Source organism: Aphelocoma coerulescens, chromosome 3 (genome assembly GCF_041296385.1).
Source record: "Aphelocoma coerulescens isolate FSJ_1873_10779 chromosome 3, UR_Acoe_1.0, whole genome shotgun sequence".
In the NCBI taxonomy this organism is placed as follows: domain Eukaryota; kingdom Metazoa; phylum Chordata; class Aves; order Passeriformes; family Corvidae; genus Aphelocoma; species Aphelocoma coerulescens.
In genome coordinates, this window is record NC_091016.1 from 44,005,494 (window position 1) to 44,025,043 (window position 19,550).

General features: G+C 41.5%; 1 protein-coding gene across 17 annotated transcripts in view; it reads left to right on the forward strand.

Moving 5' to 3' along the window:
• The window catches only part of VIT (vitrin), a 63,387-nt gene that overhangs the window by 18,528 nt on the left and 25,309 nt on the right, over positions 1–19,550 (forward strand). For all 17 annotated transcript variants that reach the window (XM_069009984.1, XM_069009981.1, XM_069009982.1 and 14 more), the window contains 6 exons: positions 5,383–5,452; positions 7,182–7,247; positions 8,225–8,381; positions 10,256–10,389; positions 14,552–14,629; positions 17,902–17,982. In XM_069009984.1, coding sequence (XP_068866085.1) covers positions 5,422–5,452; positions 7,182–7,247; positions 8,225–8,381; positions 10,256–10,389; positions 14,552–14,629; positions 17,902–17,982 — 547 coding nt within the window. In that variant the 5' untranslated portion in view covers positions 5,383–5,421. The remainder of the gene's footprint in view (positions 1–5,382; positions 5,453–7,181; positions 7,248–8,224; positions 8,382–10,255; positions 10,390–14,551; positions 14,630–17,901; positions 17,983–19,550) is intronic.

The window sequence follows — 19,550 nt, forward strand, 5'->3', positions numbered from 1 at the left end:
TGAGAGTGACTTGACAGGGACCCCACAAGAGGTACTGGCTACCAGCAGTCCCCAAAGCCCTCCTGTGAGCCAGGAACCTCACAGAGCAGAGCAGGCACCATTTTAAACATTATGTGGCAGCACCAACAATCAAAGTCTTGTAATAAAAAGGAAGTGGTGAGAACCTTTAATCAGGGGTAACTGTATCAGGGCTGTCCATGGCCTCAGAGAGTTTGAAAACAAGTTTTCTTCATCACTAAAGAAGTCCCCCATCATCAGACTCCAGGGCACAAAAGGTTGGGAGACTCCAATTTTCTGTGACAAAGAAGGACCCATTTGCAACCAGAAATGCCAAACATGGGGTCAGAAAGAAAGCAAGTGAGAAAGAAAGTCACTTGCCTGGGAGCGGAGGAGAGCCAGAGTCTCCCTGCTTCCTCTTCCCCATCTGAATGTGCAAATCACGGGGCTGCAGCAAGAAGTGGCTGCCCTGAAGGTGGGGACCACCACTGCCCGGATGTGGGATTCACACGGCCACGGAAAGCATCTGGCAGACAGGCTGTGGCTACAGAGTCTTAGGAGGTAAGGAGTATGTTAATGCAAAGACTCTTTAAGGGAAGAGCACAAGCTGTCCCCAGGCCCAGAAACTCCTTTAACAGTGGTTTCATTATTCATTTTACTAAACACACAACTGCTGAAGGTGTGACAAATGATACTTCTTACAACCCCTCCACAAGGGAAAGACCTGCAGCCATTGAAGCCTTGTTGGCTTTCTGAGACACTGGGTAATTAAGTAGAGTGTTACTACTGTGCTCTGAAGCTCAGCAGTGCTTCCAGGAAGCATTTTTGCATTCTTTCATATATGAAAGAAAACAAGTGACCGTTCACTCACCTTTTTTTATAGCAGCAGGTGATGAAGTCTATGATATTTTTAAATTCCTGGATGCATATATTCTATTTCAGACCACACAAAGAGTTAAGTCTATCCTCCCATGAAGACAAGCTCACCTCACAAAACAGCACCTTGGATCTTACCTTTTGTGACCTGGCCTGGAATACCTACAGGCTAATCTAAGCCTCCGAAATGAACTATAGCTATCAATTCAAACTTTCTCAGCAAAACTCAGTACCTCCAGTTTTTCAGAAGGCAGCCACTTAGATATTCTTTTTATGTACAGACTTCCAGATCAACTCAGTGCACCGAGGGTACATAACTTCTTCCCTCTGAAAAGAAAGGGGGTGAAACTAAACCACATGTGACAAGTGCCAGTCATATTACCTAGCGTGCACCAAAATGAACACTTCTTGTACTGCCAAGCAAGGTACAATACTATGGGTACAGAGTATGAGCATGAAACAAAAAAAGGGTTAAACAATTAAAAAAAAAAAAAAAACAAACAACAAAAGAAAACAAAAAAGAAATCTAAAATGCTTTTGTCTAGAAGATGACAATCAGTTCTTGTTTATCCAAACCGGTTTACTCACACTCACACCCAGCCCACTTGATTTTCCCATGAAGGGCACATATTTAACTCAACCCACAGTGCTTAGAGATCATGCTGTTTACTCCATGCCACTTGCTCAAATAGTTTTCAAAGTCCATTTCTGTTTTTCTTTATGCTGCCAGTGTTGCTGAGATATTAGAACCCCTTGAAAAGGAGAACAATAACACACACTACTATGGTACAAAGAGAGTATACAAATTAATTTCTGTGGCACAGGAGATTACAGGAGATAAACTGCTTACTCCTGCAGAGGCAAAGCACATGGCCCTAGCAAAGAATTTCAGCTTGCACGTGGAACGGACAGCAGTGCCTGACACCAAAAACCAAGGACTTAAAAATCTACACTTCCTCCAGAAAATGTTGCAGTTTGCCATACTGTGACAGTTTATGTGCATTTAAACCATCTGCTTGTTTGTAGCATGTAGCAACTCTCTGAGATCTTTATAAAAGTCAAGTTGCTAATAAAAGGTCAGTATAAAAATCTTACTTTATACACAGAAAGAATGGTTTGCTAACTCTGTTTCTCCACTAACATTCAAGCTTTTTCAAGTGTTTGTGCTCAGGAAAAAGTAATCAACAAAATAGTCTTTCAAATAGACCTTTGATTTTAAAAGGTAAAACATCAGCAGCATTAGGAAACACTGAAGGAGATGCTTCTTACTACATTTGTACTTAGTTGGGATTGAAGCACATGTTAATGTAATGCATATACTTAATAGCTTTCCTAGGCATAAGAGTCACTTCTGTAATGACAGTCTGAAGGATTCAGATGGGAAAATATGCTCTGATAAACAGAGATCCAGCACACAGTTTAGGAGATTTAATAGTGAATAGTCACTACTTCCCAGTTCTGATTGGGACTGTAAATACCACCTTAATAGAAATCTGATTAGGAGAAATCTCAGCAAAACTCACGCTCCAGACTAATCCAAAGTAGAAACTTTTCAGTTTGTTTTAATGGGATCTATTCGTTTTGTAAAGGAACAAAGGAAGTATAGGTTTGTATTCAATAGCAAAATATCATTCTTGATCTACAGATAAAACATCCCCAAACCTCTCAGTGGACCTACACAGACTAAAAAGTCTGTTGTAATTATGGGTTGGAGCCCTGCTTTCCCGTTCCTTCCCAGAGAAAAAAAACAAAACCCACTGCTTTATTGCAAGCTGTCGCTCCCTTTACCAGCCTGAAGAAGCAGATGCCATGCTAGTGCACAGTATAGGAGATCTCACATAGCTTAAATCAGGTGACACCCTAGGCCCCAAATACAATGAATGCACACAGACTTCCCACAACAGAAAGCCTGGAGCTTCTATGCCTGATGCTTAATAGTCAGCAGTGTAAATCCTCCTGTGCATTTCCCCATGTGACAGCCCAAGGTCTAAAGGCCAGGACCACCCCTTGGAGTACTGTCACCAGAGCTGTGTCACAGGATGTCTGTGCATTTCTCCTGATATGCCACTGCCAAATGTAGAAATTAATATAGTGGCAAAAATAAGTTTCTTTACTATTATAATTTATTTCCATGAAGACACTAGTATGAACTGCACCAGCAAAGGTACTGAGTCCACAGTAAGTGCTTTTCTGTTTAGCTATGACAGCAAAACTGTTAAGTAAATCTAACAGCCTTGTCTAAATCCTTCCGGTGTCTTTCTTACTGATAAAGATCTGTTATTGCAGGCTGAGGGTTCTGCTGAACTCTGCTGAACCCCTGACAGGCTTTACATATTAAATCCTTTCAGATTTATTGGCTTCTTTCTGGAGTAAATTAATAGTAATTTAGGAACAAAAGCCCACTTCTGTTGCCATGAAGAGCAGTGCCCACCAGCATACTAGGTAGAAACGCTGGTGCAATGCAATTGCAGGCAAGCCTAGGGTACTGCCACCCAAGAAGACCTGGATGGCTCCGGGGGTGGCTGGCCATGCCCTGGGGACAGCAGGGCTGGGGGGCAGCAGGGCCTTCAGAAGGCAGTGGGAAGTCTTGTGCAGCACTGGTGATACAGGTGGTTACACATTTTGTAAGACAGGAAAAGTTAGGCAGTATTGGACTCTCTCCACAGAACACACAGCAGCCCACCCATGAAGCCAGATTTTACATGGATGCTTTACCATCTCAGACCTCTTCTACTCTAATTAAACTGGTGAAGAAAATATCTCAGCACCAAGTCAAATACTGTCGGGACAAATTCACACAAATCTCTTTGACTTTAAATAAAGATGCCACTGCTGAATTTATTCACTGAAAATTTTGGGAATGCTCATATTAAGATGCCTTTTGCAAAGTCTAAGCCAGTGTCAGTATAATCTTTAATGGTGCATGGTAGTTCTGCAAATGAATTGCAACTCTTATTCTGCCTCTTCTTTTTCAGTGATTGACCTAAAGTGAAAATTCTTTGAAGGGGAGCAATTGTTTGGTACCTCTGATGTGTTAATGGGTTGAAACATAAAAGAGAGGAGAAAAGCATCTGAGCTAAGTTTCGCTGAGCACTCTTCTACATCTTGTTGCTACTTCTTTTAACAGCTTCACAGTGGAAATACACTGCAGTAAATGCTTAAAATGGATTTTTGTTCCAAAAGATGGGCAACGCTTTTTAATAGAACCTATCCATGACAGCAGAATATCACCACATAACTGCTCTTGTTGCTATGGCTTGTACAGCCTGGGGTCACCCCCACTGCACTGCCCATCATTTTTCAGAAAGACACAGTCACCATGCTGAGCCACTTTCCATAGCCCCTGGATTCAGTTCAATGGCTTCTGAGAAACCTCTGCTGCTTTCAGCTTTAGCAGGCTAGCAGGAAAACTTTTTCAGGGAGATCACCAAGGAAAGACATTGTGCTATTAGGAAGTGACACTGTTAGTATGTCCTGGTATTTGAAGTTCTCCAACTGTGGCACAGAAACAAAAATCAGAGGTGCATCTGCTCTATGTGAAAAGAGTTATAAATTATATAGACATATTACTGGCTAAACACAGTTTAGGTTAGCCTACTATTTTAGTCATCCTCATAGCATGTGGCTTGCTTGAAAAAGAAGAGCAATTAAAGTAAAAATATGGAAACATTTTATAGGAAGACAGAATGCAGATTTTTCTTTCTCTCCTGTATCTGCCTTCTTAGTCTAACTTTCTGGGGTGACCGACTGATTAATTATGAGTGCCCAACACAGGATTCCTTCAACCATCATGAAATAACAACAAAAGCAGCAGGTGATGCCAAAGAGGAGCTGAGAGGGGTTATCTCCACAAAGTTTAAATTCTTGTAGCCTGGCCAAGAGCTTCAGGGATGGCAGGGGTCATGGATGCAGACCCAGAAAAAAATGTTTTCCAGATGTTCTGACAGAATCCTCTTAATCTCAGGTTCTCACGTACATATATACACATACACATGCTCAGAAAAGGAAAGAAACCAATAATTTGGCTCACAAAAGATGGAACAATTGCAAAATACTGTATGCAACATCTGTCAGGAGTAAAAGGATTTATTTATGTTCCCCATATGATATGAGATTACCTGGTGTGGTTTGATGTGCAGAAGATACGATTAGGTGACTATTTCTTAGAAGAGCAGTGAACAGATTTGAATAGATGTCAGAGCATGTCCGTGCCCATCATGCCCTCTCCTGACACTGGCTTCTGAAGTAAGTATGTGAATGAATTCTTGGTTTCCTGGAGCAAAAGACAAATTTTGGAGACAAGTAAAAAATTAGTTCATGGGAGTGTGACAGCGCAAACACCATCTCCTCTGGGGATATCAGCTCTTCTACAAGGGGTGATAAGAGGATGCAGCATGTGAGGACTGTGAAAGGTTGAAGAAGAGCGCACAGTCCCTCTTCCCCCACCGTTCCTCTCTCATCTGCAATACCTCCAAATGCAGCCTGATGTACTCTTCTTTTCCTTTTCAGTGCTCCCTAGCAACGCTTCCAGATTTTGCTTTACTCACCATGAAGGCCACAGTCATTGCGACCTTCTTTGGTAAGTATAGTTGATGTGCTGCAATCAGTAGTTTATGGGTTTGTACTCTCCTGTCCTGGATGCCCAGTGGCTGCTGACTTATTCTCTTCCCTTTGGACTCCACAGCTGATGAAACTTTCAGTGGCACGTGTAAGCCTTGGCACAGATTTTCAGAAATGGGCTACACAAACTTCCTGACTTTGGCATAGAAAAAGTATTAATTACTTGCAGAGATCTCTAAGTATATGACCAGTTGCATGCAGTCCATATCAGGTGGGCCTGAAAAGTGCCTGTAATGTGAAGATTCCCTCTAAAGAAAAATCAGGTGTTTAAATTCTCCCTGTTCCTGCTCTTTCCATGAACAAGATGGTACCAAAAAGTTATAAATGTGTCTTATTTTCTTTCCCCTGGCAGTTAGGATCTCACTTTTTGGGAGCATGTAGAAACTCCAGAACTTGCATTTCATCTTACATGAATACTCTGGTTGTGACATTCCCAGACAATATTCCCTCTAGCTGTTATCCTCAAGTCTGTCAGGAGAGTTGTTCTTAGTTCAAATTCATAGCAATCTATGTAGTTCTTCTACATAAATTACCAGATTAATTTCTCCACATTATATTATGGTGTAACATTCCAAGTAGTTGAGATAATGCATTTTATTTTCCACTCATGCATTCTTTTTAACTACAGTTTTGCCCTGGTTACACAACTGCACCGCTGACAAAAGGCCCAAATACTGCATCTATGCACTGTCACTTCAGACAGTGTGAGACTGCTCTTACTTTTGAGCAAGTTCTAGGTGTGATTAAGTCTATAAACTCCGCAATCAGTCTAGGGGGAGAAGAGCATAAAAGAAAGGAATTAATTCTGTTGCATATTCTAGTAAGATTAGCTTAACAAATGATAAAAGGATCAGTTTGGATCACATCATAGAGAGTTTCAATTCACTTTGAAAGCTCAGAGAAGGGAAAGGTGAATAGGAAAGTCAATATATTTGTAATGAAGTTATCAATTATCCATAATATAGCGCTTATAAAATAAGCCCAGAGAATAAGGAGGTTCTGTATGTCATCACTTAGCAAGCAAACATAACAAGTAAGCTACATGCATTTATAGGGATGTATCTTTTAATGTAACAGCATATGTCTCTTTTACTGCTACACTTTTCAAATCATAATCCTGCTTACTGAAGAAAACGAGTGCCCTTGCTGTGACAGGATAGTGGGACATGCCATCCTAGAAGCTCATACAGTCTGTAATGCTGCCCAGTATCCCACACCTGCTGCCACCAGTGAGTGAAACATCACAACACAAAATTACAGGGTAACTTTCCCAAAGGGTTATTAAGAAGAATCTTTCACTCCCGAGCTTCCTGTCTGCTTTATGCACAGAGCACATTGTTTCATTAACATTCCTATCACACCAATTACAAAGAGTTCCCACTGCTTGCGGAAATACTTTTGTGGTTTTCTGGACCACATGGACTCCATGGCATCTTTAGACAGTGAGTTCCACAGATGAATATGTGAACTGAACTGATCTTTAATCCCCTTCAAAGAACTTCCCCACAGTAGATGCCATCATGACTGCAAAGTTAACCACCAAGTAGAAAACTAGATGTGGCTGAAAAAACTCCTATTTCAGGTTTTCAACCTGTTGATTCAAATTTGAGAAATCTCATGCACAGGAGGTTGTGGCGGCTGATGTTGATAGTCCTCCTTTTTCATGATACTATCTTTGTTTTTTCTAGGTGTGCTTCTTACATGTACATACACAGCCAAGGAAGCCACAAAGAAGACAAAAAAGGCTAAGCTATGTAAGTGGTCTCAGTAGAATTTTTGGCTGTTTTACAGCAGACATGTAATAATGCATAAGAAAGGTGCAAAGTGAGATTATATTCTGGTAACTCTTCACAATTGTCTGGAGTGAATGGCATTATATTTTAGCTAAAAGATTCTTTTATTGAAAACAAATCACTAAGTAAAGTGTGCACCACAACATATATAAAAGGAAAATTTCGTAATTCACTACTAAAATGTATCTTCATAGGTCTTTAGGTACCACACAAGAATCAAAGCTAGCACTAATGTTTTCACAGAGAGAGAGAGAGAGAGAGATAAATACATTAAATGAACCAGCTTTAACACGAAGCATATGTAGCTGATTAGTGTGAGACAAGTGGTGCATGTCTGTGCACTAGGATGTTTAAATTTCAGCTATACTACTGCAGGACCATTCTGTCTGCAGATTATTTTGCTCATGTAGCTGACAAACAAGCCTGCTGCGAGGTTGTAAATGCACACTTAAACCCCTTGTTCAAAGTAAATTGTACCCAGCAAAAAGTTTTAAAAATTAAGGGCAAGATAATGGGCTGTGACTGCAGCCTGACATTATAGATGGCACAGAGCTACACGAGCACAGCAGGAGGCTTGGGAAGCATCCCTACCCCCTCCTTCCCACGTGTTAACCACAGGCTGGGTGACTACACTTCTTTCTCTCTCCAGCAAAGTGTCATAACAGATATTTCCTTCAGAGAAGCAAACAATTCTGAAGGTCAGAAATATCCGCAGGCTTCCTTATTCCATCCTTAGTTACTGCCACATCCCTTGGTATAGCGGTTATTATGTGTTATGTTGCAGATGCAGAAGACACAGATGTCTTGTATCCCAAAACTATTGATATGAAGGCTTAAGAGGAGGGCATCCTTGTCACTCAGTTACTCACTGTTTCATGGCAAGATCATTCAGCTATGAAAGCATTCAATCTGACTTTATCAAGATTTTGCATTCACAGATGTACCCCAGATTGATTGTGATGTCAAGGCGGGGAAGATAATCAATCCAGAATTCATTGCAAAATGCCCTCCTGGATGTCAAGATGTAAAATACCGTGTTTATGGCACAGACATTTATGCTTCTTTTTCCAGTGTCTGTAATGCTGCAATTCACAGGTGAGTGAGTTGAAATGAGCGAGGCACTCAGACAAAACTGTCATCTCGGTGTAGGGTGCTTTCGACTTTTCAAATTCTTTACTTCCTTGTAGGTTTGATTGCAGGCTGCTGTAGAAAACCTGAAAGAAAGACCATGTGTGATGGAAAGGATCTATTCTTAAAAAGTGCTGTCAATCCTGTATTCCTATAGAAATTAGTTGTGTTTGAAGAAGTTTCTCACCTTTGGAGAAATGGCTTGAGATTTCCAGATCTCTCATTCATGCATAACAAATTACTATTGTACTATTATTATTCAAGTGGAAGACGAGATGGAGCTGCTACTACTAATAAATCTTCAGAAAAAATAGGTATATCACCAGTGATGAATACATATAATTTTCATACTCCTGGGATTGGTTTGGTTCTCCGGGTTTGAATTTAACTGTCCTTGACATCAAAGACTGAGTAATGTGCTCTCCTGCCACATAAAAGGACACTGCACGAGGAAGTGAGTAACATAAATTTTGTAGCACAAGTTTTTCAGAGTTTTATTAGCCATGCAAAAATGTGCATAAAATTCTAATGGAGGATAACTGCACAATCAAAACACACTGCACTTGGAGGCGGGATGCAGAGGCAGGATGCATTCAGCTGAAAATGCAGCAAGAAGTTATTAAGCCTGATTGACAGCTTGACTTAGTTCGGAGTTATTGGAGCTACTGCTGTGCTTCCAGTTCTGCGAAATACCTGGGATCTCGGGTAAAGTGAGATAGTTAAGGCTTTGGGACTTCACCCCTTGCCGCTGCGCTGCTCAGCGCTTAGGCTGAGGCGCCTGTGTGTGCACAGGGCTGCCACCTCCTGGCAGCTGTGCCCGCTCAGCCCTCGCTGGGGAGATGACTGCCAGGTGACCGGCTTTCGGACGGCAAACTCCTCCGTCAGATACTAGTGAAATTGTCCCGGCATGCAGAATTAGTCTCAAAGGGACGTTAAAAAATACTGGTTGCAACTGCAATCTCCCTGTAGCCTGGCTGGCTCTATTGTTACAGTGAGGGTTTCAGTTTTTCTCATTTGCCAGCTGGTTTTGGCCTTGTTAACTTACGTGTTGCAGTTCCACAGACAGTGAATTTCTTCTCCAGACATTTATTTTAACGGCAGCTTCTCACAATTACCAGAGAAAACTACACCTTTAACATACTCTTCAACCCTGTTTGTTGACCAGTACTTATTTTCCTGCCTGGACATTACTGCCAGCCCTACAACTCCCCTACAGTCACAGTTGCTTCCAGGTTGACCTGGTATTCTAGTGATGCCAGAGCAGGTTGCATACACTGAAGATTTTCCATTTGTCTTGAGGTACATGTTACAGCATGCGGTAAGCACCACTTGACGTGCACCACACCTGGAGTCTGCCAGGTCTTCTACAGCTTCCAGCAATATTGTGTCCAGTTTACTCCAGGCTGAGGTCAGAAACAGCCTCGGGTTTTTGCAGAAAACACATACTGAAACTCAAAGAAAACACATTCTGTCACATGGCTGGCCTGAAACCTCCTCTGAGTACCTCTGCCTGTATCTTCAGTCATTCAATCAAGCTTGCAGGAATTTTAACGAAAGCAGTGGCTTTTTCTTGTGTGCAACTAGGTCAAGCTTAAACAGCAGACCAGTAGATCAGTGGGAAGAGCAAAGAGATCCTGACAGCTCTTAGCAACAAACTGCTCTTCCCTGTGTGGGAAGAGCACAAATATTTCTTAGCAGCAGACTTAGTAGTAGCATCACAGCCCCACCACCACACCTGGTTTAAAGGTAAAAGGAAATATTTCATACCTCTTGCATTGTAGAAAAGTTTTGAAGATTTTTGTGGAATTTCTGCCTTGAGACACTGTATTTCCTCCTTGCAGTGGTATCATTGACAACACAGGTGGGAAGATCCTTGTCCAGAAAGTTGCCGGGCACTCTGGTTACCGTGGGAGCTTCTCCAATGGTGTCCGGTCCCTGTCACTGCCACGCTGGAGGGAGTCCTTCCTCGTGTCAGGTACCATTCTGGGGTGGGGCACTGGAGCTGCCTGCCCTCCCCACCTGCTCCCCACCACTGATTGCTGGGCAGCAATGGGCAGAGGTGGAAGCAGCCTCTCGTTTTACAGACCTCGTTAGTCACCACAGGCCCACCCCACCTAGCTTTGGCAGGAATAGTGCATTTGAGACACTTCTTGTTCTGAGCTTTCCATATAACCTGCAAAGAGACATGCATCCTGCCAGCAGTGGGCTCAGCTCAGCCCAGTGCAGGTCTGAGCCCACTGCAGGAGCAAAGGCTGTTCTGGAATGAGTCTTGGAAGGCACCTTCACTCCAGCTATTGATGTATAAGTTCTGTTACTCTCCACCCTGGTAAGCAGTGCTGCTGAGGGACCTGAAAGGCCTTTTGGCCATTTGAAGCATCCTCAGCCTGCATCTGAGTTTGCATCTCCTGAAGTGGCTTCAGACTTATGTCAAACCCCATACAGCCCTACTCTATGTATGCTAACCCTGTATTAAGCAATTTGATTGATGCATCCCAAGTACGTCAGGAACTCTCTGTTAGCCAAACAGTTTTGATATCTAATCAATGCAGGTAAATCCATCTTAATTTAATGCATTCCTTTTTCCTCCCCATAGTATATATAGGAACCCACTTCCATTTACCAACAAAATGCACAGATTAAAAATTTTTTTTTTGCAGATTAGATCCCCTTTACCCCAGCTTCAGATTATCTTAAATCTACTTGCACTCATTCTGTGTGAAAGAGGGTTTGCTTGACCTTGCTTTACATTAAAATTCTAAATCTAACATTGGGCCAGTTCTTGCTGGTCTGCACTTTTGGAGGTTTAAGATAGGTACAACCAATTGATGTTAGTTAACTATATCACTCCTGGAAAAATCAACAGCTCAAGCAACTGAATATCTACTAAAAATAATGTGCTTTTCATGGAAAATTTGTGGACAGCAAAGGAGGTCTCAGAAACTAACCAAAACAAACTGTCGTTTTGATTTTGCACTCATGTATTTGGATGCACTTTTTAAAAGTAGTCTGCCATGGGTACACCATATTATGAGAAGGATTTACTTTGGATGAGTGCGAACTTCGTCGAGTAGCTGAATTTCTACTTGTACTTGTTGCAGTTTTTTTCTCCAACAAAAAGCACATTGTAATTCTGGTAAATAAATGGGAAAATGGGAAATAGGATTTTTTTTTTTTTTTTTTTACCTCAACAGCTGCTCAGTTGTTATCCCATAAAACTGTAGAAATTCTTCCATGAAACGGTAGGGATTTTTGATTTATGATAATAAATCTTTATTCTTAAATAATGAGACACTAGGAAAGAAGGTACGAGAGAAAGTTGCAGGAGCATATAAAAGGAGATGATGAGAAACCTGGGTATGTGTAGGCGTGATGAAATTTGTCCCCCATGCACTTAATTCTATGCACACTGAGTGCTCTCATTGATGACAGTAGAACTCTTAGTTTATAAACTCGCTCAAATGTAAATTTAGTATATCATATAACATATATATCATATTTTATATGTGAATAGGAAGAAAACTTTCACTATACCTACTGAAAATGTGAGAAATTTAGAGTTTTAGAGAAATTTAGAAGACTAAAACCCAGGAAGACTGTGCTACTTAGCAGCCTGAGGCTGAATGCATACAGATCTTCTTCTCAGAAAGAGCTGGGGATGGATTTTTTGTGATTATGAGTCATAAAAAGCCAGAGTTGCATAAAACATTCCCCAATAAAAATATAAAATCACCTAAGGCATTAATTTCAGGACAGCTTTAGAGCTTTAGAACTGAGTTCCCTATTCTCCAGCTGAATTCTCTTTCAGCAGACCAGACCTGTATGCAAAATGGTACCCTGGGAATGTGCCAACAGTTTATTCCTAGTTAGGATACTGTCACCGATGTTTAAATTGTGAATGAACATGCATACAAAAGAGCACAGAAGAGGAATCCTTGGGGGACCCAGGAAATAAAGTGGCATGATTTAGGGGCAGTGGAGAAGAAGGTCTGTCCTCTGGGATTAAAGCAGCCAGCACACCAGGAGGTATGCAAATACCTTGGTGTTCACTTTCAAGCACTGAGATGCCTCCACACTCAGTTGAATGACTCCGTTCAGTTTAGTGGGAGTTTTGCAGCTAGTGGGTTAAGAAAATAGTCCTGAACTTCTGGGTTTGCTAGTCACAGATGAGTGAGTGGGTGAGCAACCGCTGCACTACAGCAGCCACCATGCCATAGCTTGTATTTCAATGGCCAAAGCTGATGTTTCCAGCCCACATGAAAACACACTTAAGTATGTTAAGCAAACTCCAACCTAGATGTAGTTTTTTTCCAGTAGCGAAAAAGACATATTACCATTGCCCCAGAGAGCAGGGCCACATTCAGGTCAGGTCACAGGCCTACCTCTTGGTCACATATGGGATGCAAATTGCTGTTGATCAAAAAACCCAGAATCCAGCCTGCCCAACCTAGCAGGTGTATTTTCACAGAAGCAGGCTTCAGGTTTGCATTAGAAATCAGATTAGCACAGAAATATTCCAAGTTAAGATCAGATCATCAAGATGTTGCTGCATCCATGTATCAACTGTTCAATACTGACAACTCATCCACTGTTGGGGATAAAGGATTTAGAAATCATCTGTGATCCCATAACTTTTCTGTCTTTCTACTGAATTAGAAGATCTCCCTAGTCCTTCTTGGCTCCTGATCCCAGTTTTAGCTCAGGGGATAGTAGATATAAAACCTGCTGCCCTTCACTTAGACCAGCTTCCATGAGAGAAGCCCAGAGGGCGAGAAGGAAGCTCTTTCCAGTTTGTTATGCATGCTAACTTGCCAGCTCTAGTCCTTGGTGGATTGGTGTTGACATTAGTGGAGCTGCTCTCAGTTTATATCACTGTAAATGAGAAATGGAGCAACTTCTTACATCATTACTCGTTAGTAACTCTAACTTCTTTATCTATGGTTTTGTAATGACAACTAGAATTTTAGAGAGGAGCAAAACAAAGGAGATAGAGACATGAAAAGGGACAAAAGACGGACTCTCCAGCTCCATGGACATCTCTGCTCATTAGAGTTCCTCTAGTAAACGCCTTTCTTTGTGTGCCATCATGGGGGAAACAGCCCACAGTTCCCAGGAGTGGCTCAGTCTGTAGGAATTAATTCTGTTTAGTGCTGTTGGTCCCTGGATTAATCACACAGGATGACAACTGACATGCTTGCAGTGCCATATATACCTCCTTAAAGAATCCCCCAAGGGAATAGAGGAGAGGTCATCATGACTCAGGTTTTGCAGGAGGTGGAAGTAGGTCTCACCAGAGCTGGTCCAGATACATGACACAGCACAGCATCTCACAGACACACTCACCAGGGTCTGGAAGACCTACACCCATCAACTCCTAGAGGCCAAAGCAGTCTTCCCTGCTGGGCTTCTCTGCAACACTTTTAATTCAGCGATGTATGTGAGTACAAAAACTGTCCCAAGAGATGGAATTGCATGGCCACATGTACCAACAGAGTTAGCATCTGCTCTGGCACTAAAAAGATTTGTGGTTTAAAGCTGAACTGGGAAACATACCTCATTGTTTCAAGTCAGGACTCTCATTTTAGATCTAAATATAGGTACCATATGTTCCCACACACAAGCACAGCCTTCTCTCACTGTTATTACTGCAATAGACTGTTGCCAGAAATGGCATCTTGCAGAAGTGAGGTCAGAGAAGAATGTTGTGTGCGTGATGAAATGAATCCCACATCAAACATGCTTTCCAAGTCAACTGCATAGTCAGGCGCTGGAGAAGGCTGCCTAGGGAAGCTGTGGGTCTAATCAGAAGTTATACAGATGTCCTTCAGGAATGGTCCCCCTGTGCTTAATATCATTTGAGAGCAAAAGAATGAACTAACTGACCTCTGCAAATCCCCCCCAGTACTGTGTTTTCATGCTTTCTAACTCTTTTTTTATGATGCTGGATTTAGGCACTGATATTTTTAGTGATATGGTTTTGAGATTCTGCCATCAGATGAAAGAAATCTTCATGAAAATAAGTTGGGCAGTAAAGAAGAGGGATCTAATTCTGAATGCCTATGTTAGATGAGAATTTTATCAAGAAAACTTAGAATATTTTGTGATGCCTTCTAATACTTTTTTTTTTTTTTTTTTTGTAGAGGGCAAGCCAAGAAAAGGTGTGACATATCCAACAACTCTTGAATATTCTTCATCAAAAAGTACAACAGTTAAATCAGGCAAGTACTCGTGACAGACTTTCCCTGACATCCATTCACAGCTCTCTGTCGTAGCTTATCAGTTGTATAATACAAAGATATAACTATTCAGAGGCAGATGTTCATGCATCCATTAGTACGTCATCCAAGTCACTCATAGTATTTTTTTATCTTAAGCAGATGGAAACCATCTCAGACAATTTCTATTTTTTGGTCACACCATGTTTTGCAGACTTCCGTTTCCAAACAGTTTCCCCCTTGCTTTAGATCAGTTACTGAATATGATGTTGTACTGGTTATATGAAAGCATTTGAGGTTATCTCGTTGGCTTCCTCCTAATGTTACTCATGTTATCTCTTGGAATATTCAGTGCTGAGAGTATAATATTAAATAGTAATATAATACGAATGACAGGGATGGTAATGCACAGCAGCTTAACTAAGAATGCCACAATAAAGAACTACTCTGTTAATCATTTTAGTCAGCATCCTACTCTATAAGACTCAGTTTAAACAATTTAGTTGTTTTCAGAGGTCTTTGATCAAGTTTCCCACTGGTGGGTAGTTGATATTCAAGTGCACATGGGTTGCCTTTGTCACTGAAATGACACTTGGTTTTGCTCCGTGTTACAGCCCTGTAAGGTTCAGACTTTTCCCTGGGGGTGCAAACAAAAAGAAAATCAATGTCCCATACTACAGTGCACTTCCCTTACACAGTCCTTTTGCTGATTGCTGAGCCTGAGCCTTTCTGAGCATATCCACTGTGAGCTGTGGTATAAGGAAATGTGCTGTATCTTCTCCATGAACTCAAATGCTTGGCATTGGGTGCATTCATTCAAGGCCACAGAGAGGTTACTTGGAGACTACTCTTCTCCTGTACATTACTGTTGGGTCCTTCAAGAAAAGTACAGACCCCTTTCGTCACAGAATCATAGCATCATTGAGGTCAGAAAAGGTCATCATGTACAATCCAGCGCTGCCAAGTCCATCATAACCATGTCCTTAAGTGCCACATCTACATGTCTTTCAAATATTCTCAGGGATGGTAACACCATCACTTCCCTGGACAGCCTGTTCCAATGCTTGACAACACTTTCCATGAAGAAATTCTCCCTAATATCCAATCTAAACCTCCCTTGGAGCAATTTCCTTGGAGGCCATTTCCTCTTGACTGACCCCCACCTCACTACAAACTCCTTTCAGATACTTGTAGAGAGCCATTAAGCCCTCTCTGAGCCTTAGGGGTTTTTCCCAGGATAAAACACCTCAGTTCCTTCAGCTGCTCTTCATAAGACTTGTGCTCCAACCCCTTCACCAGCTTCAGTGCCCTCTGTTTTTATATTTTCACTTGAACAAAGGCAAATTTAAATCTCAAAGCTGTAGTTGTTCGGACTGAATATGTGTCGCTCAATTGTATGCCTTTAGTTTGTAATACCTTTGAATTTACAATCAAATAGGTACAAACTTATGTATTTCTTGACTACATATGCAGAGATTACTTGACCCAAATATTATGCAGTGCTAGAAGGGAGGGCAATACCTTAGGAATCTTGACTTTTTCTGAGAAATGTTTACTAAAATCACAACTCATCATTCCCAAGTGTAGCCACACTTAAAATAGGAGCCCAAACATTTCACAGCAGACCAGAAACAATCACAGACAGGATTGAGCTCAGCAGGCTGTAAGCAATGATGTCTTCCACCAGTGCTAAAAGCCATATAATATAAGAATCAGTGTAGAAATGGGAAGCATCATCAAGTCAGGGTTCTGTCACACAAACAAAATACCAGGAGCCTGTTCCTGCAGCAAACCAAAGACACAAGTCTTCATTTTGTTCTTGAATCAAATAGTGTGAATGAAAATGCCAGGATCCTAACAACAAAGACTGTGCATTCATACAGAGAAAGCCCAGGATTATCAGAAGAGCAAGAAACTATTATATCAAACCCAATGACACTGTCTGATTTTGCCCAGCCCTGTCCCACAGGTAGCAAAGATATCTGATGGTCACAATCTATCTTCCCCAAGCCCTACTTGGCCCTGTCAGGCCTCCTTAGATCTGCCACCTCAGCTCAGCCATCTCAGCTGTTCTCTGTTAAAAACAGCTTGTCTTTAAGATAAAAATCTCTGTAATACGCTGCCAGGGCCATCTTGTGAAAGAGAATTTCCTACTTAGTTTTTAAAATAAAAAAACCCAACTTTTTTCTTCTAATTTAAATTACAGAGACCACACTGTTCACTTTGATACTTAAATCCATTATCTGTAGGAGGAAAAGGCCTTTCAGTCCTTTGAGTATTACATTCACTGCTGTCAGATTAACAAAAAATCCTGCTTCATACCTGATCAGCTGTCAGAGATGCAATTTTAGTCCTCATCCCAGAGATGCCAGAGATTCATAGTGCCTGACATTTCTTTAAATGCTCCTGCTGGTTACAGTGCTTCTCAAATGCTGGGCACAGCAAGAAAAGCCTTCCCAAAATTGTAACTCTTCACAGCTGCTCAAAACAATTAAAAGACGTTTAGTAAAAACAGTACAAATTTTTAGGAAAACATTAACACTGGAATAAATTCTCAAATAGTTCAATGCTGCCAAAAGAGGTAGAGAAAAAAAAAAAAAACCAAAAACAAAAAAAGGAAGATGAAAATCATCCAGTACTCAGCCAGATAAAAAAGCAGAAGCAGGTTTTTTTGTGAGATAGCAGTAAATAATATAAGTAATAAGTACTCCAAGTATGTTGATGTCTCTGGGTCTTAGAAATAAAAAAGGAACCAAAAAATCTCCCTTTTCCTTCTAAGCCAGTCTATGGCATTCAGGACTTGGCCCCACAATGATCTCAAAATGTCAGGCAAGAAAGAAATACATCTGAACATGAATTAGTGACTGAAATATTGCACATTAGCTAGTATTTCCCGAACAACGTACACACATCATGACCCTGGTTCTCAGAACGTGCTGCTAGTCAGAGGAAAAAATACAATGCATTAAGTCTTATGAGTACTGGCTTACTAGTGGCAAACTCCAATACTTCTAGCTCACTTCAGAAATTCTATTGGTACTGACAGGAGCTTTCAGGCTGTAAAAATGCCTAAATTTGGCACAAAAGATACAGGGTGACTACTCTCTAGTCGTCGCTTTTTCTCAGTAGGTGATAAAGCTCTGATTGGACTGACTGACCCACCTAATGGCATGTGATGGGATGCCTTCCTTTGGGGACTGAAAATCTCTAAATGGGAGACTTGAAACTATTTTCTTACAGAGCTGCCTTTTCTAATGTGCTCAATTTTGCTTCAGGGCCTAAAAAGCCAGAGCAAGACCTAAAAGGTATGAAGAGTGCAGACACCACTAACACATCAGAAAAAGCATTGGAACAAGGTAAGGGTTGGAGATCTTGATGCTCTTTACAGGATCCAACCCACCTAATCTGCCTGCAGGTGCTTATAGGAAGAATTTTGACACTGGTTACACAGAGAGCTTTACCTCCCCCATCCAACCTCCTCCCCACAGCCCCTTTCCCACCAAACCAACCTGCAATGGTGCTTGAAGGACTTCTGCCAATTCAGAGAAGAGGGCACCCACAGAGTTTAATCTCTGCTTGTGCTTTGGGTGAGTTCAGGTTTTGTGAACTTGAAAATCTTGCATTATGGTTCTTGGCAATCTCCTATGCAGGGCATGTGCCCTGCAAACCCTTTGAAGATACTGTGAAAGAGATGGGTACCCTGCCCGCAGGAGCACTGGGAAGAGCTGTCCCTTGAGAGCCCTCATCTTGTGTTAAAGAATCCATGAGAAACCCAGCCAGCATGCACCAAGGCAACAGCTTTTCTGTGCTCTTACTATGCTGCTTCCTCAGGTTTTCTGCTAATACTGTTAGCTTCCAGCTTCCTTGCTCCTCACAGACTGGGGTATAAAGCTGGCCAACGTGCCTGTTCCCTACTCCAGCAGCACAGGATCACAGGGGAAGACTCACTGTGCCCTCTGTTTTCTTTCTTTTAGCACAGTTTCATGGAGAGTGTACTGTTCAGCCCAAAAAGAGCTATTCACGCTGATTTTTTCAGCTGAGTTGTTTTGTTTTTTTTCTGAGCCCTCTTTCAGCATTATTCCATTAAAACTGTCTGAGATCTGAGTTTTTTCACTGCCTAGCATTAGGTGATAATTAATCCACCAGACAGTTTCACAATGGTGCCTTCCAAAAGGAGAACATCCAGAAATAGCAATAAAATACAAGCTTGTGTTGTGCAGCAGTGAATAGTGTGCACACCATTCCCTTTCAATGTAGACAGTGCGTCAGGCCATCCCTAGGGCTATGGGCAGCGAGGAAAGGAACGAGACCGAGGTTAACGTGGAAGATATTTTAGGGCAGTCTTTTTGTAGCTAGATAGAGAAGATAACAGTGAAGAACCTTTTTTGATACAATGACTTGGAAGAACCTAAGCATGTTGACAATTCTTTGTATAGATATTTAGGATGCATATTTTGCAACTAGAATTGTCACTGTTCTCACAACAGATGATACATTTTAAAAGTAGTAGCAACTGTGAGATGAGTCAAACTTAGATGAGATTGGCACCTTCCAGGTGGTGCTCTCCCCCACTCCCCTCAGCCAAAGCCCTATCGCTCCCTGCTCTGGCTCTGACCCACTCCCCCAAACCACCTTTATCTGAAAGCTTTCTTTCTGTCAAAAACATTTCATTGCTGCAATTTTATTCTGGTCTATGACTCAGATTGGCCATCTTTACTACCAGATGCCAGCTGATTTCCATTTATATGGACCTTCTAAGTGCTTAATTACACTGAGAAAAGATGACGCCAAAACAGAAACTGCAACTGGCTTGTTGAACCATTTCATAGGTCTGAGACATCTGTCAGTTTGATGAGTGTTCCTGGCCAAAGCAGAAAAGCGTAGGGCAAACATTAATGCTGCAACAGGCTGTTGTCAGCACCCT